This window comes from Nansenia antarctica, assembly GCF_963989245.1.
Source record: "Nansenia antarctica genome assembly, chromosome: 3".
In the NCBI taxonomy this organism is placed as follows: domain Eukaryota; kingdom Metazoa; phylum Chordata; class Actinopteri; order Argentiniformes; family Microstomatidae; genus Nansenia; species Nansenia antarctica.
In genome coordinates this window covers 40,945,003-40,969,666 of record NC_137688.1, presented here as the reverse complement: position 1 = coordinate 40,969,666, position 24,664 = coordinate 40,945,003, and the positions used below count along the sequence as shown (strand labels likewise).

Here is a 24,664-nt window from a genome sequence, read left to right as displayed (position 1 = left end):
GCGCTGCTGTCGGGGGAGTGATTTCAGCCACTTAGCACTCAGGGCAACATGAACAGATAGACACTCAATTTCATCCCCTAACTGTTTCAGCTACCAGAGGAATCTTCATGGAACCCAGACCACACTGCTTACGAGGTGTATTGATCCTGTCAGAACACACACACACACACACACACACACACACACACAATTTTCCAGGCTGTCTGTAGTAGTGGTCTGTAAATATCCAGGCTCAAGTACCAGGCAAGATGGGAATCTACAGAGGCACCAATGACCTCACAGTTGAGCTTCCTGAACTCCTCGGCCGCATCACTGAAGGCAATGATCTCAGTTGGGCAAACAAAGGTGAAGTCCTGAGGGTAGAAGAAGAAAGCCACATACTTTCCTGCAGCAAAGAACCAAAACATAGAAAAACAGACACACCATTATCCTCCTGTGAAGAGTCTACAACAGAAATCCTTACCTGGTAGCACAGAACAGCAATGACAAGATATAATAGATATGACGATTACACAATAATAAGCTATACATGACGATTCAGTATAAGAAGCTACAGTATGTTAGGCACCATTTGGTGTCAGGTAGTTACCATTTATTCTTTGAAGTAAGCACTAGAAAGTAGTACCCATACTTACCACATAATTTCCCCAGAGAATGCAAGGTAAATACTGAAAACCATAAAATGGTCTTATCACACAAATCAGTTCATTCAGCTCAGAAAACAATTCAATATTTTACTCCATTCAAAGGCTACTTGGTCATACATCTGTAGGCAGAGAGTGTGAGGTCTTTGAACTGGCATCACTGCCTTGGCCGTAAAGTCAGGGGGCAGCTTCCCATTATGTTCATTACCTGCAGCCATCTTAAGTTTGTCTGTAGGGTAGGACAGACAGAAAGACTGTCTGATTCACAAATGCATGAAATACTGTTTGACGTACGCCATCATTGTTACAAGAGGTTTAGTACCATTTACAGCAGTGTCATATTAAATGAATTTATCAACCAAAAAAAAGAAAGACACCAAGGGTAAGCTGTTACACAATCCACACAATAAGAGAGGATTTTGGTTCTGAATGGGACCAATTTCAATTCACTAGTGTCTATTATGTGCGGTGCCAAATACAAATGTTCCCCAATAGAATAATAAGTCATTGCCAGAGGCTTTGACATGGCTTCATTTGATCAACCTTGAATTCTTTATTGCTCTTGCTGATAAAACTTGACTTCATTTAGCTGCAAGCTATTCATACCTTGCCACTGATGTACATAGAACATTAGATCTCGAGTTCAGTTTAAGGTGAACACTTGGGTGCACTTTGGAATTCCTTTCACCCACTAACCGCGTTGTCGTCAAAATGTGTCAGAAATGTGATACTAGTGATACTGTCATTTGTTGACAATTAAAATATTAAGTATGTATACTTAAGTAAGTATTACGTTTTCTCTCATCCAATTTTGTTCTTGTCAGTAGCCTATCATATATACATATCACATATAAAATGAAGACAGTACATAGCACTGGGTCAACATGAAATTAAGCCTTCTGTCTAAATCTGGCACATTTTCGGAATCAGATCAATATGCCCTGTCAAATGAAGTAAATCAAGTTTAATTGACTTGTTTAGAGGTTTTAATGATTGTGAATGCAGGTTCAAAATGTTTGTACTGAATTACACTTCAGGAATCCACAGCCCTCTTACCTCAAATAATAAAGGAGGATGTAAAATGTGTTAAATATCATACAGCATTTGTTCAGGATACAGAATGGAATCATAAACAACCAGAAACCAGAGTCAATGTCATTATAGCCCAGAGAAAGGATAGGAAGACATTGCTTGCGAAGACAGTGAGATGTGAATTCAAGCAAATGCCTTGAAGATTATGATAATCTATATATTGCCTGCCCTAAAAAAAAAAAAATCTACAAAAGACCACAGAGCTGACATTCAAAGGAATCTTCTGCACAGCTGAATATTTCCATGTATGGTTGGTGCCATTGTGTTTACTCTGGCCCCTTTTTGCACCCTGTAACCTCAATCATCCAAATGAAAGGATCACTGTTGTGACTGTATGGAAACATCTAACATGCCCCAGTAAACATCGCATATTGCAAATACTGATAGAAACAAAGCAAAAGCTATAACATTTCTCCTCAATGAGATTGATAAGACCAGTTGTGGTTCTGGTGAGATACCCATACATACTACATGTGGGTAATGTCACGTGTACCTCTTGCAATAATATGCACATATTATAAACAAGGAATTCTAAGTGGGGAGCAATTGAGCACATTCAAGCGGCAGCCCAAGTCAAGAGCTCTCAGGTGGAAAGCAGATGCACAACTACATTCTCTAGCTTGCCTTTATTATACAATCAAAAGGCCACTTAAAGCATTTACAACTTAATCAGGTATAACAAAATGTCAAATGCGTTAACAAAAATCTCTTCCAGTTGCATTTTATGGCAACTAATAAGTAATTTAGTTTACTGTAACACACACATTAAATATGGTACATATTAGTCCATGCAGTTGTGCACAGCCAGTTTGTATCACCATGGTATGTTTAGCTTTCATTAACTTTTGAAGTGCGTGGGAAGATGTGACATCAGCCACCAGTGCATTGTACAGTCCAGGATTAGAGCGCTACTCCAGGCCTTGGAGGAAGAGCTCAGCCTGACTTGAAGAGGAGGATGGCCACCTGCCCCAAGTAGAAGTAGATGAAATGCTTAGTCTCGTGTGTCACATAACTGCCGAAGTTCCTGCCAACAATGCAATGCCATGTAGGGTTATACTTCTTGTCAAATTCCTGTAAGGGTAAAAGAGGGGTTTTAGTCATCTACTGTGACTCACAAAACGGGTAATGGCGTCTATTAAAAATGCACACAGTTTGCACATCTCACCTTCTTGATGTAAGCTGCAATGTCCTTCTCTATATTGTACTTCTCCATTGCCTGGGTAGCACAGTCAACTGCGTCCTGCTGCATGTCCTCGGACATGTCGGCATTCTTGATAACAGCCTTTCTGTCAGTCATGTCTGCAAACAACACAGAAAAGAAAAAATCAAAACCACCACTTCCAGTATTTTATCATAACATTACATTAATGTTGATCAATTCTCAAGGCAATTATGACACTGTAGGCTACATGTAGCTGGATACAAAATGACCAGCCATTGTGAAGTTGGTTACATTTCCCCATGAATTCGCTGCGCTGGTAACACATGCGACTAATGACACCAACATAGATTAGGTGATTCGTGGGCAGGTTAATGAATCGGCAAAAACCCGACAATTTCAACTGGCCAGTTTTGTCCGGTCACATCATTTATGCGAATCTCTCGACTGAATTTTAACCAATTGCGTGAGTGGCGACGCGACGACCCTTCGAGCAGGTGCAATATGAATAGGCTACGGAGAAACTGGATACAGGTCGAATTATATTACTCAGTTAAATCACATAGCAGCCTATACCGACATGCAATGTTTAATTCTATGAATTATTATACACGATGACAGTATAAACCGTATAAACCACCAAGTGTATATTCTGCATTTCACGAGTATAATGAAATGGGAAAACTTCTACAAATACGGTATTTGAGTAAAATTACAGAAAATATGGATGGACACCCCTGGGGCGCACTACTCTGATAACCCAACCAAATGTAATGCGTATCAAATTATTAATTGAATGCATTCTTGTATACATTTAAAACAAAAAACACACATAAAAGTGAATGGTCAGAACGAGAAACTTGCTTTCGTTCAACTTCATTCATCAGCCATGCATTCGTGTGTGCGTACAGTACATCGATGTTGCTCACCTGTGTTAGAGGGTATGAATGCACTTTTCCCTTCGTAAATTTGTATTTAGTTTAAGGTTTTCGAGCTTTGCTTTTTTTGCTGCGAAGTAAGATTTACTCACTGCAAATATGTGGCTCTGTCGTTGGAATACCTCCCCCGCCCTCCACTCGGCCGCACGCCACTTACCCTGCCATTGGCTGAAGCGCTCCTCTCCGCGGTCTGAGCATTCTCTAGCAGCTCCACTCTGCCGGCATCTTATTTCATCCCACAATGCATCGTTGACAATACAAGGTGAGCGGTAGGGGAGCTTGTAAACCAAGCTGTACTGGTGGACGATGGAGGTTTATTGATAGCAACATATCAAGGCATAGCTGTGTGATTGACTAATTGCTAATTAAAATACCATGGCCATCGTCGAACATTATAAAGACGCATCTTCCCTTCCTGCTATCTTTTAAGTAATTACTGATCTGTCACGGCCTACTTGGTGTATGCAGTGGAAAACCAGCTTTAACCATCCCATCATGTTAGATCAGTGACTATTATGGGATTACACTTGAATGTCCGAACAGCACCTTTATTGCCCTTGTGTGTAAAGCACATGCATGCTTGACATGATTGAAAGATGTGTTAACATTTCTTCCTAGTGAAGAACACTTTGAAGAACACGAACACTTTGCCCGGCTGCCCTCGAACAGGCGGTACAGGCCGCAAGGACAAACAGACTGAAGCTCAGCTTCTACCCCAGGGCCATCCAGGCCCTGAACACAGCAAAGACCTAGGTTCTGGGCCCTGGACAGTCTGGACGGATTGATGGCAGCTGCTGGATTGAAAAATCAGGTGTAGTGCTGAGGCACAAATGTGTACATTTCAAGCCTGCAAACTGCGACACTTTAAATGAATGTGCAATAACACTATGTGCAATATGACAACCCTAGGGTACATAAGGTTGCAGAGAAATAGGAAATGTTAGAATAGGTATAGCATAGCATACAGCAGTGTTTTATCTGTACAGTATAGTATAGTGGATAGTGTACATAGCCTTTATTTATGTAAACCAGCTCCTTTCCCTTCTTGTTTTTTTAGTTTTTCTTTCTTTCCTAGCACCAGGGGAGCCACCCCTCCCAAATTTCGTTATTTGGTACCTGTACTATAGCAATGACAATAAAGACCATTCATTCATTCATTCATAGTGTACTATGAGCTATAAATAGCCATCATTACTGTATATTAAGATAATGTTATACAACCAATCATGTATAACCAAAAAGGCAATACGTTTTTGTGTGAGTATTCCACTGTATAGATGAGCACCTCTTATTGCATTACATCACATGACCTTATAATTAATCCTCCACAAATATTCAAATCCAGAAAAACCAAACTAAAAAAGGAACAGGTATGTCTTTTAAGAATTTTATTGAAAATGCTAGACTAAAGGAAAGTAAAGTTAAGCAAAAAAGACAATCTGTACCCAAACGTAATCCCTTCCCCAACCATCCCAATTTTAATCCCTTATTTACCAGACTCCTATGACTCCATCCTTTGATCCAACTTCCTGGTCCTGTTTCCTTTTCTTATTCCAAAAGCGTAAATAAAGCCATATCCTTTGACTCTCCATACATTTATCGCTCAAAAAATTGAAACTTAATGGGCCATTCAAAAAGTTGCACTAGGATTCCTTAATTAGTTCATAATCAATTGATTTGATTCCTGGAAAACGGATCCCGTTCCAAGCATCCATCCTTGCCTATCCCTGTCCTAAACGATCCACTGATCCGGCTCCAAGGATTGGGATCCACTGAGCCACTCCTCCAATCAAAACCTTGAAATACCAGGAAAAAAATCAGAGGCAAACATTAGAATCATGTCTGATATGGGCCTAACCCAATGTTTACTTTGTATACTCATGACATGACTACATATAATGCCACTGAGCACCCAAAGCGTCAAACGAGTTCAGAAAAAACTACTTTCTACAGGCTGAAGCCATTTTTTTTTTTTCAATCTTCGCACTAAACCCTAGAGCACCCAGCTAATAATTTATTATAAAGAAATAGCAAATTTCTGGAACTGTCCTGGCTGGAAGCCAAAGACATGCACTGTATGATCAGAGCTAATAGGTTGCCTGACATTCAAGAGACTTATCAATGATCATGCATCCTGTAGTAACCATTTCAATTTGCCAATAGTTCGAATAATCAATGAAGCTGAAGCATACCATTGCCTCGACCTGACTCCTCCTCAATAAGATGTCCTATCCTTCCTGATCAAACAAATGAAATGTGCTCCACAATGCTTTTATTCCAAATCATTCTTTAATCCTTATCTTCAGATGTCTAAAGGAAGACACAAGGGTAAAATACAGTTAAGCAATGAGATCCCCGCCATCCCATGAAAAACAGAACATCTCAATTTTCAAACACTTACAAAAACATTGAGTGCAACTGATTTACAACTCAACCTTTTTGAAGTTCAGCGCAGTAAGGTTTTCAAATGTTGCAAAAATTGAGGAGGAAAGACAACAGTCAATTAAAAACCAATTTGGAGGGGATCAAAATAAAAGGACAGTGGGGGTGAAGGATAGGAAAGATGACAGGGATAACAGCTATATTCCAAGATTATCCACTACAAGGACATCAGGAAATGAAATGCAAAAATTAAAATCTATAGTTTGACGTCTGTAAAACTCATAAAGGGTAAAAACAAGAGGGTAGGGAGTCGGTTTACATGGGGGGGGGATCCACCAAAAGGGCAACACAACATTAGTGATGGTAGAAGGAGCAGAGTTTAGGAACGGGAGCGAGAACGACTATGGCGCGGAGAGTAGCGTGGTGACCCTCTGCCACCACGGGTACGGGAGTTGCTGCGGCTCCGGCTGGCGCTGCGACTGCGGCTCCTGCTCCGACTGCGGCTCCGGGAGCGTGATCTTCCGTAGCTCGGGCTGCGGGGACCGTCTACTTTCACGCGAATGTATGCAGTTTCTCCCTGGTAGACACACAAAGAGAACTTGACGTTGAAAAAAAGATCCCTCCAAAACAATTTCCTCCCATTGCATTAAAACAGGAACTCAATTTCTCGGAGGGAAGCACAAGTAGCCACCTGTTGAGAATTCCCTATGGCATACATCAGAACAAATATCCAGGAGTTAAGTGGGCAGGGAGGGTTTCTACAAATTTGAAACCGCAATCACCACCGTGACTTTACTCACCGTTGAGGGAAAACAAAGCATCCATGACATGAAAACCAACCAAATCTAAAAGCATACCTCATGTGATCTGAATTTGGTGTTATCCAGCTTTCGAACAGCGTAGGTCATGTCTTCTTTGCGCACAAACTCGACAACCCCAGTTCCATCCCTGAAAACGTCAGCATAACATACGTCCCCGGCTTCACGCATATGATCCTTTAAATCTTGCCAACTGCCACTTTGAGGGAGCCCTTAAATGAAAGTCAAAAAGCATAAAATCAGAGACATGCTGAAATTGAGTGTTTAATACTTTGCTCAATAGGTGATGTCCATATTCAAAAGGTTACATCAACAACCAAGTTTGTGTAGGATGTGGTAGGCATGATACGGATGGCACAAAAGTAGTAGCATGATGATATTGACCTGGCAGAAATGTAATGCATATCACATATTACATAATAAATAAGAGGAAACTGTGGTTCTGTGTGCAGACTTGAGGCTAGTCATTGTATGGTCACTATTATTCCAAACGTGTTCAATGACCCACACAAACTTATGCATGCTACCCAAACAGAAACAATCAGATTGAAGTGAAAGTGAAAATTCAGTTAGGAATTTTTTCAAGATCAAAACGATCAGCACTTAGGTATATTGTCATCTACTTGCACCAATCCAACCCGCCAAAAGACAAAACTAGCCAAACAATCGGATGTAGCACTTTTGTGCGCGGTAAATGAATGAATGAATGAATGAATGCAGAGTGCCCAACACATTGACGCGGCTCACCTGAGACAATGACCCTGTACTCGGAGCGTCTGGACGGAGGCCCGTATCTGCCTCTGGGGGCACCGCCGATGCCTCCACCGAAGCCGCCTCTGCCTGAACCCCTGCCGCTCCGAGGGAACTCCACACGCAGGCGATAGCCGTCGTAGTCATAGCCATCCCTCCCGTACACGGCATCATCTGCATCTCTGAAAGAAATACATCATGCATAATCGTTAGCGACCACATGCATTATCGTTAACGAACAACACTCAATCACAACATGGTCCACTCAAGGCAACTCATGCAGGGCATAATCCGCGTTGGCTAACTAGCAACAAAGACACCTTCCAATAAACGAGCGAAAGCAGGCGTGCAGAGGGAGCTGTGAAGCTTAGCTAAAGGACACCCAGAAATAACAACATTGAGCAGTTCAGAGTTCAGCTAGCCAACGACTACGGGATTAGCTCGCTAGTTAAACAACAAACGGTGCATTGCCACAACTAAGTCGCGTGAGTGAGTCGCTTTGAGCAGCACATGAGTTAGCCAAGCTAAAGCTAGCCAAGTAGCCTAGCAACCTTACCTAGGATCTTCAAACTCGATGAAGGCAAAAGGGGGTCCTCCTCTCCGATTTTTCAGATCGATGTCTCGAATTGCTCCATATTTGTAAAACACGTCTTCTACATCTTTGGTGCGAATATCAGGCGGTAGATTTCCGACATAGATTCGACAATCGTTATTCCCAGCAGGGCCTCGCACGACGCCTCCCGACATCGTAGCTTCCAGGCTAGCGTCAATTGTGTCGATTTAGGTTGAAATCTAAAGCGAATTAGCTACGCAAGTATTCACGCAGTTCACAGCCGTTAACAAACGCAGTCAATTTCATATATACCGTCTACGAAACGATACGGGATAAACGTCCAATCAGTAAAAGTTGTCCACCACTTCTGCCCCCCGTGCTGCTCTAATTCACTCCGTTTCTTCAGGAACCGCGCTTCTTCGCTGGGGCATTCATGGGTCCCGGAAACGTGCCCAGATCTATACTCTACAAATGGCCACGTCCGCCAAACAAAATAGTCCATATCATTGATTGAACAGGTGTGGGTGATTGATATATGGTATCATTAGAAATACTATTAGATTACTTTTGTTTAATGTTTTTGTTCTCAAATAATTTGTAAATCAATTATGTATAGGCCCACTCTAGATTCAGATAATAAACAACAATTATGTGCATGGAATGTCATTCATTGACTATTTTCATAATCATTAAAGGCCCGAACTTCATTTGGAGGACCTGGCTGACTTTAATGTCCATTATTTATCAGTTTTTTAACACGTGTGGTGTCGAGTTAAGTAGGATAGGCAAACATATTGTTCTAAAAACGTTCCACTATAAGGTATATTACCTCCCGAAGAGTAGGCTAAGTATTGAATGAATGAATGAATGCTTTTTTTTTACTTTTTTTTTTTTACTAAAAACAAGAATGGAAAAGAGTATTAAGCTGTTTGGGATAAGGTGTGGATCTAAACAACTTGCCCAGTGCTGTGTAACGCAGCGATATGTTGTTTCAGGAAGAGTAGCCCAGAAAATGCAGCAGGAGTTAAGAGTTAGTGTGCTGGAAAACCCTGCAAGTAGAGTAAGATTTTGAAATATGTAGCTCAATTCAGTTTCGTGTATGTAATTTAGAACATTATGTTTTGTAAAGAATTATCTTGTGTATCTTGTGTGTATGAAATAAAGTCAGATGATGGCTAAAGGCTTATACTGAACTCCACCAATTAACTTTTACAGATCTTGTGCTTGAAGGACTTACAGGTGCAAAAGTTCATTTATTTCAGTAATTCAACTTAAAGGGTTAAACTTAAATATTATATAGACTCATTACATGCAAAGTGAGATATTTCAAGCCTTTATTTGTTATAATCTGGATGATTATGGCTTACAGCTTATGAAAACCCCAAATTAAATATCTCAGAAAATTAGAATATTGTAAAAAGGTTCAATATTGTAGGCTCAAATGTCACACTCTAATCAGCCAATTATTCCAAAACACCTGCAAAGGGTTCCTGAGCCTTTAAATGGTCTCTCATTCTGGCTCAGTAGAATTCACAATCATGGGGAAGGCTGCTGACCTGACAGTTGTGCAGAAAACCATCAGACACCCTCCACAAGGAGGGAAAGCCTCAAAAGGTAATTGCGAAAGAAGTTGGATGTTCGCAAAGTGCTGTATCAAAGCACATTAATAGAAAGTTAAGTGGAAGGAAAAAGTGTGGAAGAAAAAGGTGCACAAACAACAGGGATGACCGCAGCCTGGAGAGGATTGTCAGGAAAAGGCCATTCAAATGTGTGGGGGAGCTTCACAAGGAGTGGACTGAGGCTGGAGTTAGTGCATCAAGAGCCACCACACACAGACGGATCCTGGACATGGGCTTCAAATGTAGCATTCTTCTTGTAAAGCCGCTCCTGAACAACAAACAACTTCAGAAGCGTCTGACCTGGGCTAAAGAAAAAAAGAACTGGTCTGTTGCTCAGTGGTCCAAAGTTCTCTTCTCTGATGAGAGCAAATGTTGCCTCTCATTTGGAAACCAAGGTCCCAGAGTCTGGAGGAAGAATGGAGAGGCACACAACCCAAGACACTTGAAGTCCAGTGTGAAGTTTCCACAGTCTGTGTTGATTTGGGGAGCCATGTCATCTTCTGGTGTTGGTCCACTGTGCTTTATTAAGTCCACAGTCAACGCAGCCGTCTACCAGGACATTTTAGAGCACTTCATGCTTCCTTCAGCAGGCAAGCTTTATGGAGATGCTGACTTCATTTTCCAGCAGGACTTGGCACCTGCCCACACTGCCAAAAGTACCAAAACCTGGTTAAATGACCATGGGATTCCTGTGCTTGATTGGCCAGCAAACTCGCCTGACCTGAACACCATAGAGAACCTTTGGGGCATTGCCAAGAGAAAGATGAGAGACATGAGGCCGAACAATGCAGAAGAGCTGAAGGCCGCTATTGAAGCATCCTGGTCTTCCATAACACCTCAGCAGTGCCACAGGCTGATAGCATCCATGCCACGCCGCATTGAGGCAGTAATTCATGCAAAAGGGGCCCACACCAAGTACTGAGTACATATGCATGATTATACTTTTCAGAGGGCTGACATTTCTGTATTTAAAACCCTTTTCTTATTGATTTCATGTAATATACAACATTTTCTGAGATATTTAATTTGGGGTTTTCATAAGATGTAAGCCATAATCATAAAATGTATAACAAATAAAGGCTTTAAATATCTCGCTTGGCATGTAATGAGTCTATATAATATCTAAGTTTAAGCCTTTAAGTTGAATTACTGAAATAAATAAACTTTTGCACGATATTCTAATTTTTTGAGTTGCACCTGTACTTTCTGATAACATTTTCAATAAATACGTTGATACATCACTGCCTTATAGTCGCCTACATGTTAGTGCCATGGTACCAAATGTGTCTATCGAGAATGTAATATGACAAAACAGTATAATATTAACTATAGATTAAATTAAAATGGTTTCATTTCAAGATATAGGAACATAAATCAGAATGCCCACAATAACTTTTTACTCAACACATTTATTAGTATTATATTTTGTAGGCTACTACTTCATCAGGTGCATAGAACAAGATGTACTGTATGTCCCAATACGAACACTTTCCCCACAACAATTATTGTCACCTGTAGCTGCCCAACTGTCCATTTATTTATCAACGATAATAACTCTGCCACTACGAAACGATAGAACACTCAAAGCTCTCTAGAAATCGGTGTCTTCACAGTTATTTTGTCTAGAAACATCCACAAAACAAATATTGGATGTTTTTAGTAGGTGGTGGTAATACCTGTTAACATCTCAATATAAGCTACTCCATTTTCCTCAAGGCACCCCACGTTTGTAATTTATTATTTTCTAATTGTGCAGTAGATTGCTATTCTTTAAATGGCTTTACATAATTTAGGTAAGTAAAATCTAAAGTGTCTATCTAAAGTAAAGTAACTATCTACATAATGTTTGACGAATAACCAATCAAAAGCCATCACCAGATGATTGTCCTCAATCCTTGTCAAAGGATGTCAAAGCAAAGGAAAATACATTGTCAGTGCCTTTACTCTTTCATTTCATTCCTTCAATAAATGTGTCCACCAATGTGCATCATCTTGAAAGTACAAGTGTACACTCCAGTATCTATACTACGACATCTAGAATGCAAATTGTAGACAGCATATGTCTGTGACTGGACATTGTTATGGTAGTGTCAGTGGACAATGCTGTTAGTTGGCAGAATCTGGAATGTAGGCATTATTGCAGGCTGTTCAGTATGCATGCTTGGCCAAATAGAGTTCAGCTGTCTCACTGTCCCCTCCATCAGTGTATTTCCCCTGGGAAGCCATGCTGTTCACCTGATGGGGAAAAAGAGAGGGAGAGAGAGAGAGAGGGGAGGGGGGTGGGAGGTGGCAGACGACTGTTAGGGATAGACTAATAGATGATTTCAGATGGCACCCCAAACATAAACAATTCCCCAGACTAGGAATAGAGGGGAGAAGAAATCTTTTAGGGTTTGTATAAAAGTATTTTGAGAGATTGAGTGTTCAACAACAAGTGCTATTACATGAACGCTAGAGTTAATCAAGAAGCAAAAAAGCGATGGACGTGCCTCTGCTCGCTTGATAAACTCTACGGTGGCAGCATTCTCATTCTCTTTATGTCCACGCCAGGTTTTGAGTGCGGAGGCCTGAAGGGCTCGGCCAAAGGAAAAGGTGAGAGCCCAGGGTTTCACTAGAGGGCAGTTGTTGATGGCGTTCAGGTTGACAGAGGCCTCTTCTTCACTCTGACCCCCAGAGAGAAATGTCACTCCTGCAGACATAGTCAACAGAATGATGGCCTAGGAGATAATGAGTTGGGGTAGTGATGGCCTAGGAGATAATGAGCGTTCACCACTAGTGTGCCCTTGAGTAAAGCACAGTTCTGTAATCTCTAATTGTAAATTAGGATTCTTTGGATAAAAGTGATGCAAATGCAACAGAAGATGGATCCATGGATTTTCAATAGATTTCTGTCCACACACACATTGCATCAGAGCTCCTGAAAACAGAACAATCCAATAAATGTATACCTGCGACTGCGGGGGGAACAGTACGACGCAAGGCTGTGACTGTTGCCATGGCAACCTCCTCTGCACTGTATTTGAGGGGGCAGCTGTGGCCAGATGTGACCATGCTGGGCTTGAGCAGAGTGCCCTCCAGGTACACATGATGGTCAGACATGGCCTTGTACACTGCAGCAAGGACCTGTTCAATACACACACAGCATGTTACAGTAAACTGTGTGTGAGATATATGCATAGCCTCCCACCCCCCAGAAAACAAGATTATGCCTCTCAGGGGGTTTACTCCTTTCGAAAAATGTTCTAATAAATAAATACATGAATAAGCACACACACACACACACACAATCTAAGAAAAGCGTTGTACCTTCTCTGTGACGTACTGACAACGCCTCAGATCATGATCTCCATCAGGCAAAATTTCAGGCTCAATGATGGGAACAATCCCATGCTGGATAACAGAGAATAGAATAAACATCAAAGATATGAATAGGGTGTTTCAGGCTACTGAAGTATAATACCCTTTTCTTTCTCACACTTTGGCATAACTCTTACCTGCTGACAAATGCTTGAATAGCGGGCAAGGACATTGGAATTCTCTGTGATGGACAATTTAGAGGGGGTGGTATCACTAATCTTGAGCACACAGCGCCATTTAGCAAAGTTGGCCCCGTCCCTCTTATACTGCGCACAGCGCTCTGACAGCCCATCCAGTCCTATGGGAAGAAGAAGAGTCAGTGTAGCATTACTCAATATTTCCTCTGGTAATCTCTGATGAATATGGACAATCTTAAAAATGTTTCAACATGTTTCAAATGATGGTATTCAATAACAGACTACAGTGTATTATTATTACTGTCTATATATTTGTCTGCAAAGCAAGCTTGTATGAAAACCATGTAGTTAATATAAAAACATGTGTGACAAAATACTGTATTATTATGTAATACTTATTTATCCTTCTTTTATCCTAAAGTGTGACATTAGCAAGTAAATTAACATTTAAGGGGTTCCAGCCCTACCCTGAGTGGTGGTTTCTCCACTGGTTCCTGCCATGGGAACAACACCCTTGTCAACCTGAGGAAAAGCAGTACAGCAGAAAACAAATTACGTTTTATCACATCTGGACTACTGCAATACTGTCCTGTACAAAATACCCTCAATAGACTTCAGTATGTTCAGAATTCAGCTGCTAGTCCTCACCCACCCCAAACCATGGGCACCCATTACTCAGCACCAGTTGATTCTTCTGCTCACCTAGACATCCCCCCAAGGTCTTGTTCCCTTGTGCGCACTCATACCTTGATTCCCACCAACATGCCCTTGTCCTTGATGATCTTGACGAAGGGTGTGCCATCGTCAGCGTTCTGGTACAGCGTCTCATGGAAGAGGATGACTCCTCCGATGCAGCTGTTGATGCGGTCGTCTGCGCTGAAGAGGATCTGGCGGTACTGCCTGCGGTTCTCCTCTGTGTTCTCCACTCCTACCTGGCTCAGACGCTTTGCTATGCTGCCTGTTCCAAGGACATTTCATAAACAAACATGTTCGTTAGGAGGAGTCAATAGGGTTAGGGTTAGATGGATGAATTAGGTTAAATATGGAGAAAGTTGTGCACTCTATTACTATTATTTTATTTTATTATAATAATATACAATGCTATGTTTTGTTGAGTGAGAGTTGCGCCTCTTTCCTTCCAAAACCCTTTCCTTACCCACAGACTCATCTGCAGCCAAGATGCCCTTCCCTGGGGCAACTATACGCAGGGCAGTGTCATGCAGCTCCTTCTTCTGGGCCGTGGAGAGGGCAGGGAACTGGTGGGTCATCCTGATAGATGTTCACACAACCCGCACAGGGACAGTCAATTCAAAATACAGTTTACCTCGAAGTTCGTTCACTCTGTGACAGTCAATTCAGCACAGCCCCCAAGTAAAGCAGTTAATATTGATTGATATTGATATTATTCTAGAATGGCTTGTTGATGTGATCAGTTATTGTTGACAAATAAGGGGACATTTTTTAAAGTAAGACACTCCCCAACAATGCAATGCATGTCTTTAAGCATTATCATTTTCAGATTCCATTCAACTCCCCCTCAAGTCTCTTTCCCCCACAGATAAAATGTGGAGATAAACTATTGATTTGGAAACTCTTCTGTTAACTAGGCAAGTATGGCAGCAACCTCAGGCTTGGGGCCACTGACAAGGTAGGCACTGCCAAGTACATGTAGGAGGCAATATTGATGAGGCATCTCGCCCGCTGATGAGGCAATACTGATCACAGTGTTGTAAGATTAAGCACTTTCACTTGTTGATCCATCATCTCGTCACTTGTTGATCCATCATCTCTTGATGTAGCAAAAAAGACCTATTAACAACAACACAACTCTCAATGCTACTTCCACTGATCCTCATTTGCTTTCCACTTTCTGCAATGACTTTGGAAAAAAGTATAGCAAGCCAAGGTGACAAGGCAATCTGCTTAAATCAATCAATAAATGACCTTTCATTTCCCAATTAGTGCATTTGTAGGACAGTCAAGGTAGAAAAACAACAACAGGAAACATATACTTAAAATAAGAATGCCATGTTAACATTCACAGTCAAAGAGCAATTATTAAAAACAAACGTGCAGCCATCACCAGAAGAATAAAAACTGATAAAATCAGTTCGCGTGCCATTGCATATGGTATACAATTGTTTCTAGTTCTATTGCACTTAATATTATGACTTAATATTATCATCTAATATTAATAATGTCACATGCATATTGCGAATGCATCATGGGGTACCACTCATTTAGCTAATAGATTACAGGAAAAGTTACGTCGCCGTTTATTGCAATTAGCTGAATGTGAAATTGAATAGCATGTTTATAAACAACAAAAGCGCAATTTATAGAAATGAATAACATAAATATATGTTAATAAAGACAGCCAATTGAAAAAACAGCCGGGAAACTCTTACCTGACAAGACTAAAAAAAGCTAACTTCACTTCTTCACTGATCACGTCTTCACTTCAAGTGATGGTCACTGTCCCGCTCCTCGCCAGCAGCCACTATGCACGTCGCTCAGGCTGCCGCACCTCAAAAGAGAAGACCTCAGGGGCGGGGCTTAATGACACGCCCTCATTAGTCTAGGACCCTAGTCACTTAATAAGTGTATAATAAGATAATAATAAATGCTGCTCTATATTGTGAATGCATTTATTTATTCATCCATCATTGAGTCAGAGTTATATGTAATGATTTCAGTCACATAATATACTTTACATTTTTTAAAAAGACTTTTTGATAATCTAGGCAGTTATAGAAATATTGAAATAAAGATCTTTGCAGCCAAGATTATAATGGAGTGTTCCAAGCAAATATTTGGAGTGCTGTGTTTAATAAAAGTCAATGTAAGGTTAAGGGAATTATGTGCTTAACATATTTTTTTTACCAAAAACACCCACAAATGATAACTACCGTATATATTTTCGCTTGAATTTAATTGATGAAGCAGCTGCTTTTAATTATGACAGACAACTTTAGGACCTTGTGAAGGCCTACATCCAGGGTTTTTATTCTAATAATAATGTTGGCCCAAAAAAACATTTCTTCCCATCCTAGACATAACCCTGTGCACCAACCTCATTTAAGCTTTAAACTATACCACTTTGCAACAGCTACTATTTTTATTCTAATTAGTTCAAATAAGCCCTGGGCAAAGTTCTGAATCTCTTGGCAATTTGGATCTCCCCCCTAAAACCCACAGGACAGCCTCAGTCTCAGAGCAATTCAAACACTCCTATGGCTCATAGGCTCAGCATACCATATCAGTAAAGAACATGACAGAAATAGAAATAATCTCTAGGTTACCAATGAAGCCTTAATGGGCAGTGATATTTGAACCAGGTTAGAGGAAACAATTCTCACATGAAAACACACACACACACACACACACACACACACACACACACACACACACACAACTGACAATGTAATCTGTATTAGTTTTACATACTCTAATTTACAGCCTACATAATTATTGTCGTACTGCCCCTTTTTGCCATTGTCTTTTAAACTATTCTGCATATAGTGTTGTTTATTACGTTGTTGTTCTTTTTATTATATTGTTGTTTGTATCTTTATGTCTTATGCACCAACCACACCACGTCAATTTCTTGTATATGCAAATATACTCAATAAAAATAATTTTGATTCTGATTCTGATGAAAACCAAAGGCATATGTTGCCTTCATAATGATATACAGTACTAGTCAGGTGTACATTTTTTGCTTGGAACAGTCTGCTACATAGTCGATAATTATGATAACCCTGCCCTGCCATTGATTGATGAATCTATTGGAACATTTCCTACAGTAAAATAATTGAAAAAACATGTATACTGTATCTTTATTTATATTATTCTTATGTGACAACCAAACTTTCATTATGACAGTGAACATAAGATAGAAGCTGATATCACCTGTTTTATCAATTATGCAGATTCACACAAAGCATTTTAGAAGTTCAGTCAGGAACACTCACGTCTTAGCCATTTATTTAATATAAAATGGTTATACAATTCGGCTTGGCTTATTTGGTTGGCTCCACTCTTTTGATAGCGCCTGGGAGTTATAAACGACAACAACACATACAGAGCATGTATATTACATGGCAGGGAGCCCATACATCTAGCAACTCCCCTGATAGATACAGACAGAGCGGAACCAAAGCAGGTGGAGGCTGGGGGTGGTGAGCTACACAGTGGTGTATACACAGACCACTTAAATAGGCCGCCATATCTACAAGTAACATGTGGTTGTGTCAGGTGTACCGTACACAGCTGATCTGTCATCTGAAAGACAGCTAGCATTGACTTGATCCTTGTCATATATATGTTAGTACTTATTCCTAACTGAAATAGTAATCTATTTGACAAATGTTGGCAATCTTCTGCCTCCTATTTTCTAATAAACACACACATCAGGTATGTCTCTGTCACAGACACTACATGTGGTGTCGTCACAGTACATTATTATTGCGGGGTTAGCTGCCGTTATCAAAACTACAGTAGTGTATTACGTTTTAGCATTTTCTTGTGACACAACCCACTTGTTAGATTGTCATAGCAGGGGACTCCTCCAGCATTGTGGGTCAGTGTGCTTTGGTGACTAGAGACGGACTCCACTGCAGAGATGTCGGTCACTGGACTGCCACCAGAGTCGTAACAGACATAGAAGACCTAGCTAAGACAAGGGCCTGGAGGGGGAATTCAGTGTCAGAATCCAGACAGGGGAGGGAGTCCACACACCTTCTCATTCAGAATCAGGAGATACTGTATTAGATGAGAATGACTTGAAAAAGCACATTGACTATATTTAACCATCTCTGTAGGGATGGTAGTCTTTTTCCAGTTAGCTAATTAAAAACATTTAATGATGCTGCTTTATCTGGTGTTCAATTTTCAGTCCTATTAAGGTTGCTCCCTAAAGGGTTTGCCAGTCCTCCAAATAGGTCACTTCAAGGGCTGAGAGTTGGCTATGGATCCAGGTATAGTATAGTATAGCTCATACTGTATACAGAAGGTACAATTAATAACACTCAATAGGTCACAATGAACTACAATACCACATCTAGTATTGTAGCTATTCTGGGTCTGTGGGTACTGTGAGTATCCATTGAGGTCAGGATGGCAATGTGTCTATATATGGAGCAAGTGTATTCTCCTAACTTAGAAAACCTATGGAACTTAACTTTTTGCAACACTACAGGTGGCTCTGCAGAGGAAGCAATGTACTGGTTTACTAGATATTTAAAAAACACAACAAGGAGCATCCATGTGAAGGCTTTAGCACCTACCCAAAAGGATGGGAGTATGACAACATGACTTATTATATACAGTATTCCTCATGAGATGGAGAGAAGAAAGGAAGCCCAAGATTACATGAAAAGTGCATGAAACATAAAACATACACACCACCACGGTGAGATTTGGGTTTTGAAGATTTGAATTTGAATTGTTTCGGTAGTTGTGTGAAACACACCAACAATCAGTGAAACCTCCTCAGGGTAGACATACACAGCAGGACACACATTGTGGGCAGTCAAGACTATGGGACAGTCAAGATAATGGGATGGTCAATGTAACGAAACATAAAACCATGCAGCATGTAATACATATTTACAATTTACAATGCAACTATTTCTGTAAATGATACCTTCTTATAAAATTGTAATACCAAAGAGAAAGATTTAACATGCAGGTAACTGGTTCCACGATTCAAAAGCATCATTTGGAAACAGTTTATCTTTGATTACTGACAGAGAGATGTCATGAGATCGCATCAGTGATCAGTGCATTCTGTTCGCTATTTATATTACAATTGAAAGTATTTGTAATATAGTACAGTTGCAGTGTTGTTCCTCCCCATGGGGAAATATACCCATATCAGCCAATTAACCTATAATTAACAGATAATTGATGCAAACGTGGATAAAGTTAAGTGTACCATGATCTGAGGAAAGAAGGACCTATCCTATCCTTGCAGGTAACGAGAGACCCCTGCTCTCTCTCGCTTGCTGTGTGTATTAGAGGTGACTAAGACCATCAACAGGGTACACATACAGCGGTGGAGAAGGGGCCAAATGGACTAGGTATATGCAGAAAAAATAACGACATTCATGTGGTATACAATGTCTATCAATGACATATCTATCCTTTTGTTTTGTTTTGATTCAGTAACATTCCAAATTTTAGTTTGAGGCACAATCTACTGTAGCATAGTCACCTTGTTATGTGTTATAACCCTGAACTGTGGCCTGGCTCAGGTCAATGTTGGTCAAGGTAGGTGACAGGTCAGTGGGGCTGGTGGGGGAGTTGAGGATGTCACATTCAAAATTCTGGAAGTGGTCCATAGATAGGCCCCGCATTGCTTTGGCTGAATGATCTGGATGATTCTTGAGTTCAAGGATCAGTTCAACAGGGGTCTTCTGTAGTAACTGGGAGTCAAAGGAAGTGCCGCGGAAAAAAGTCTGCCTTTTGAAGCGCTCCAGGCTATGCAGGCGATGGGATGGATTCTTGCATATGAGCTGGGGTCACGCCGGGGCATATGGAGGGAGAGAGAGAGAGAAGAGCATTGGGAGTAAGTTCAAAGGAATCTCAATTTGAAGTACAAGTTTCCCAATATTTTACTCCAACACTTGCCTAATGCTATTGGATATGCATAGTTATTCTGTTTCTTTAGATCTGTGATTTCATTGACGTGTCCACTTTTTTTTGTTGAGGATGAAGTCACATTTCTTGTTTCCCCCAGTCTGAGTCAGAGTTATAGGACTGATGCTGACCTCAGTGAGGAGAAGGGCCAAAGGGGGGCTGATGGTCTGAGGCATGGGGTACAGGAAGCCTTGGACCTTCTTCAACATGTTACAGTGGTCTGGCTCAGGAGGCACAGGAAACTAAGGGAATGAAATGGACAGAATCAATAACAACATCTATATTAGACATACCATCAGAGGTGGGCAAGTATCTCAACAGTAGGACATTTGGATTTACTATTACTTATTACTGCAAAAAAGGATTTGGATTATTATTTTATTTTTTAAACAATCTTCAATGTTAGTTAATCAAGAAATCAAGATGCATTAGTGACCTCACCTTTCCAGTCACCAATGAGAATAACATAATGCCAAGGGACCACCAATCAGCTGAATGGTTGTATGGACCCCCACTCAGAATCTCTGGAGCTGTTCAGCCAATCAGAGAGAGGAATGTCATACTGAAGTGATGAAATGGGCTCCATGACAGAAAGCAGACAGAAAACATTGGGCAACAATATACATACATTGGGCAACAATATACATACATATTTTGTATATTGTATATTTTGTGAATACAGATAAGTACAAAATGAGAATTTATGAAAATATCCCAATATACTCATCACAATTCTCTTTCATAGTTCCCAACATCTCACCCATGTATTGGATTGTCCCACAGATTGTAAATGCTTTGCCACCGTGCTCAAGACGGCGAGAGAGACCAAAATCAGCTAAACGCAAATGACCTGCATAGAAAATAAATGTATTGTATGAGCTACTAACACATTTCTCTAAAAATATGAAAACAAAGTATTGTCCATAGGGTTACATACATGTATTTTGTGAATAAGATTCTGTTTTATTCCTACATACTTGTTTTAAGCACATTAATGGTGTGCAAGGGAGAACAAACTACTCTTACTTCAACAGTATAAAGCTATGTTCAGGAAAAGTCCTCTATTTTACTGCAGCAGATAGCAAACTAAACCAGCATTACCTTGGTCAGTCAGAAGGACATTCTCCATCTACAAAAGGCAGAATAATCAGATTATGGATGAAAACATCTTTCCTATTATGCTGTATTTCATTGATCTGTGTATTATGCACAAAAGGCATATCATGACAGTGATTATTGATGTTGTGACTGAAATAAGTCATTAAGAAATGTTCAAACCTTCACATCTCTATGCATGATTCCAAAGTCATGCAGAAACCCTGCAACCAATCAGACAAATAGAGGTCTCAGTCATTTTTGAAACTAAGAAAATGATCAATGAAAATTCAAGAACAATTCCAGATCACATCTTTTAGTATTTACAAAATTAACTTCTATATAAATGGACATCTAATTGAATCTTAGTATCACAACTTCATGCATACTGTATTGTCAACACTTGAGGGACACCCACCCAAAGCACAACCCAGCTCTGCAGAAAACACTCTTAGCTCATCCTCCCCAAACTGGCCCTTGAGCAACCAGTAGGTGTACAGGTCTCCACTACTGCAGAAATCACACACTGTGGGAGAAAAGACCCAGGAATACACTTTGTATCTTTCTCTACACACAAAACAGGGCTGAGAACATGGTACCATACACTGATATAGTGCTGGGAGTAGATATCGCTGCCTGAAATGTGAGCACTTGAAAAAGAAAGGGAAAAAAGGAAGAGAGAAGCAATGGGAGAAAACAGTCAATTGTCAAAGTCAAACCGTTGCAGGTTTTTTGAGGCTGGCGGTCGTGTAGGAAAAGGTCAATGGGAAAGGGAAGGAGTTAGATTTTAGGTTTCAGTTAGTTAGACACACATGCCTTTATCTAATATTGAGGAAAGGTTAAAGCAGCTCCAGCCAAGATGCATCTTCATTCATTTGATTACATCCTGCATATTATCAGGCAAATCGAAGAGATCAAATCTATTAGAGAGGGAACTCTAGATGTAAAAGTAACCCATGACTGACAATAGCGACAACAATTTAAATCAAATAAAACGACTAACAACATTCTAAAATGGCCCGTAACAACAAATACATAACTGCAGATCTTTAATATCAAGTTAGAAAGAGGTTGCTTGGTGCAATACATCACAGGAGAGTGCAATGTGCTGTACCCTGAAATCTCACTAGATGGTGGTATAACTCTCCAAATGAGGAAGACTCAAGCTCAGAGAGGTGACACGATAGCAGGACGGTCCAGCGAGGGAGAGAAAACTACTCCGACACTTGTTTAGATCTCAAAGGATTGAAAAGGCTACCTAGACCACCTAGACAAGACACGGTGGAGATACTATCTTGCTTACATCTATTTAATCCTCTCAGATCTACACAATGTCTAGGGCAAAGGGTCAAATAAGGAGGGGAGGGATTTAGCCATCACCACTAGTCACTCACTAATGAAGAGGTGGCGCTGGGTCTGCCAGCAGTCCTGCAGGTTGTGGAGGAATGGGTGTTTGACCTGCCGCTGCACAGAAACAGGCAAAACACACACACACACACACACACACACACACACACACACACACACACACACACACACACACACATAAAAGTCCCTGCATATACACTGAGAAAAAGAAAAAAAAAATCAACAACCCTTGCCATATAGAATTCCTTTTGGTTCATTGTAGAACCCTCTCTGTGGAAAGGTTCCACATGGCACCAAAAGAGGGTTCTTCAAAGTGTTCTCCTTTAGGGATAGGTCGAAAGAACCCTTGGTTCAATGTATAATCTTTTTTCTAAGAGTGTAGAGTAGGCAGAAATTAATGATAAGAAAGCTTTCCAACAAAGCACAGTGTCAGCTCATGGGCATAACTGTTGGAGTTCATTTATCAGTTGAGTTGTTGTTGTTGTTGTTGTAGTAGCAAGCCTACTGAGTCATCTCCTAACTAAACTAAAGCCTGTGGAGACAGGATATGAGATCTACAGATCAGTGCCACAGTGGGACCTACCTGAATGATGACCTCCTCTTTTGACTGCTCTATGACCCCATGCTTAAAAACGGCAGACTTTGAGAGAACCTACAGCAACACAATTAAAGGGGAACTGCAGTCAAAAGTCGAAATATGAACATTTTTGAAAATCCTAACCCTAACCCTTTTCCTTCTCTCAATCTGGATAAATACGTTCCAAATAAAGTACACATACATTTACCTTCACAGCATAGGTCTTCTCCTTAGATATGTCTTTCACTTTCAAGATGGGGCCAAAGGTACCTTTGGCAATAAAGCCCAAGATCTGTAGCATGAAGAGAGATAGGGAGGACACATTGCATTGGTTCCATGTTCCATCAGAGACGTACACTTCCACATCGGATAGTTAGTCATATGTTTTCCTACATAAAACAACTTGATCCACAGTCAGCAGTCCAATCAAGTACTAGGGCACTGCTTTATCTAGTGGCCTAAAAGGAATACAGTTTTCTGCTGAAGAGGGATTATTAAAGGTTTGCTTTTTTAGCTTTTTGCAAATCCAGGAGGGGACCAACTGATGTTGTGGACTACCTGGAAATGGTCTTGCACAGGGAATTTACGGTGTGGGAACTCAGGCAGGAAGATGGAGATGAAGCCGGGGAGAGTTCGTGCCTCCATGCCTGGCTTCTCAGGGCTGTGTTGTCCTGGGAGGGAGGGTACGTTGCCCAGTACCATATGCTGGGTGACCAAACCCGTTGGTAATGCAGGTGTAATGGAGAAGATCCCCACGTTGGACAGGAGGCCATGACAGCATTTTTCCTCAGTTGGCACTGATCTCTACATTGAAAATGGATAGCTGTGATTGGTTCTGGTTAGACTAGAATTCTTACACTGTGTGCTGCAAGCAACCATCAAATGTTAAATATATCTTACGGTTGTATTGTACATTGAGGACTAAATCAGCTTTGAATAATGGGAGAAAATAATATTTTTTGCCACAACATATAAACAGACAATTGTGAAAACATCCATTCAATGTTCATAATTCAGTTTTTATGATGACCTCAGAGTCGCGTCGCTTTGAATTACGTTTAAGTCAATTTGACCCCAGGCGCAACGACACAAGTTTAAACGCGGATCCACTCTGCCGTCGCTTTCGATACAACTCCACATGGATCCCGAGCCGGCTTACGTCATGTTAAAAAAAATAAAACACTTCAGTGCATTCAAAAGGTTTCCCAGTGCCATAATACCGAGTAAACCTCTTTTAGATTTAATTTCAGCATTTTTAGCATATTTTTTTTATGCCAATCAGTTGCCCAATACAGGCGCACCTGTTTTGTTTTCGTTACACACGCAGAAAACATGCGCGTGCATCAACATACAGTAATATTGTTGCGAACCAATCTACTGTTGCCTTTGCGGACAAGTGCAACAACAACTTTGATTAACCAAGGTTATCTCACGGCTCAGAGCAAGAGGACTGATTCTTCGGGCGAAACTACAACAACTTCATCGGTGTATAGGGACTTACCTTGTGGTTTTTACTTACGCCGCTGCCCATCA

General features: G+C 40.7%; 4 protein-coding genes across 5 annotated transcripts; all 4 read right to left on the bottom strand.

Moving 5' to 3' along the window:
* Window positions 1-2,669: 2,669 nt before the first annotated feature.
* Window positions 2,670-3,033, bottom strand: dynll2a (dynein, light chain, LC8-type 2a; the record flags this gene model as incomplete). Its single annotated transcript, XM_080525214.1, has 2 exons — window positions 2,670-2,807; window positions 2,902-3,033. The coding sequence occupies 2 exons, from the start codon at window positions 3,031-3,033 to the stop codon at window positions 2,670-2,672; spliced, it is 270 nt and encodes an 89-aa protein (XP_080381340.1).
* A 2,294-nt stretch (window positions 3,034-5,327) lies between these two features.
* On the bottom strand, window positions 5,328-8,726 carry srsf1a (serine and arginine rich splicing factor 1a). 2 transcript variants are annotated; one of them, XR_013937383.1, is made up of 5 exons: window positions 8,340-8,726; window positions 7,781-7,965; window positions 7,073-7,245; window positions 6,026-6,792; window positions 5,328-5,629 (listed from the first exon to the last, which is right to left on the bottom strand). XR_013937383.1 is itself a non-coding variant. In XM_080527835.1 (4 exons), exons 1-4 carry the CDS (start codon window positions 8,528-8,530, stop codon window positions 6,595-6,597), a joined length of 747 nt encoding a protein of 248 aa, XP_080383961.1. In that variant the 5' UTR covers window positions 8,531-8,726; the 3' UTR covers window positions 5,328-6,594. The 2 variants fall into 2 exon arrangements, 1 of the variants encoding a protein (XP_080383961.1); XM_080527835.1 differs by having other exon boundaries at window positions 5,328-6,792.
* A 3,377-nt stretch (window positions 8,727-12,103) lies between these two features.
* Window positions 12,104-14,717, bottom strand: aldoca (aldolase C, fructose-bisphosphate, a; the record flags this gene model as incomplete). Its single annotated transcript, XM_080527264.1, has 8 exons — window positions 12,104-12,190; window positions 12,445-12,644; window positions 12,904-13,078; window positions 13,262-13,345; window positions 13,450-13,610; window positions 13,917-13,971; window positions 14,196-14,407; window positions 14,606-14,717. 8 exons carry the CDS (start codon window positions 14,715-14,717, stop codon window positions 12,104-12,106), a joined length of 1,086 nt encoding a protein of 361 aa, XP_080383390.1.
* Window positions 14,718-19,670: 4,953 nt separating this feature from the next.
* On the bottom strand, window positions 19,671-23,833 carry LOC308154085 (ribosomal protein S6 kinase-related protein-like; the record flags this gene model as incomplete). Its single annotated transcript, XM_080527263.1, has 11 exons — window positions 19,671-19,967; window positions 20,223-20,333; window positions 20,533-20,621; window positions 20,852-20,941; window positions 21,193-21,220; window positions 21,370-21,410; window positions 21,605-21,712; window positions 22,581-22,650; window positions 23,138-23,206; window positions 23,340-23,423; window positions 23,690-23,833. The coding sequence occupies 11 exons, from the start codon at window positions 23,831-23,833 to the stop codon at window positions 19,671-19,673; spliced, it is 1,131 nt and encodes a 376-aa protein (XP_080383389.1).
* Between the last annotated feature and the right edge of the window lie 831 nt (window positions 23,834-24,664).

Bases quoted from the DNA above. Each gene is read 5' to 3' on its own strand.
- srsf1a (XM_080527835.1), bottom strand. From the start codon at position 8,530: ATGTCGGGAGGCGTCGTGCGAGGCCCTGCTGGGAATAACGATTGTCGA. The intron at 7,966-8,339 runs GTAAGGTTGCTA...TATTTCTTTCAG, and splicing joins ATCGAGTTTGAAGATCCTAG to AGATGCAGATGATGCCGTGT. The intron at 6,793-7,072 runs GTATGCTTTTAG...TGTGTCTACCAG, and splicing joins CCAAATTCAGATCACATGAG to GGAGAAACTGCATACATTCG.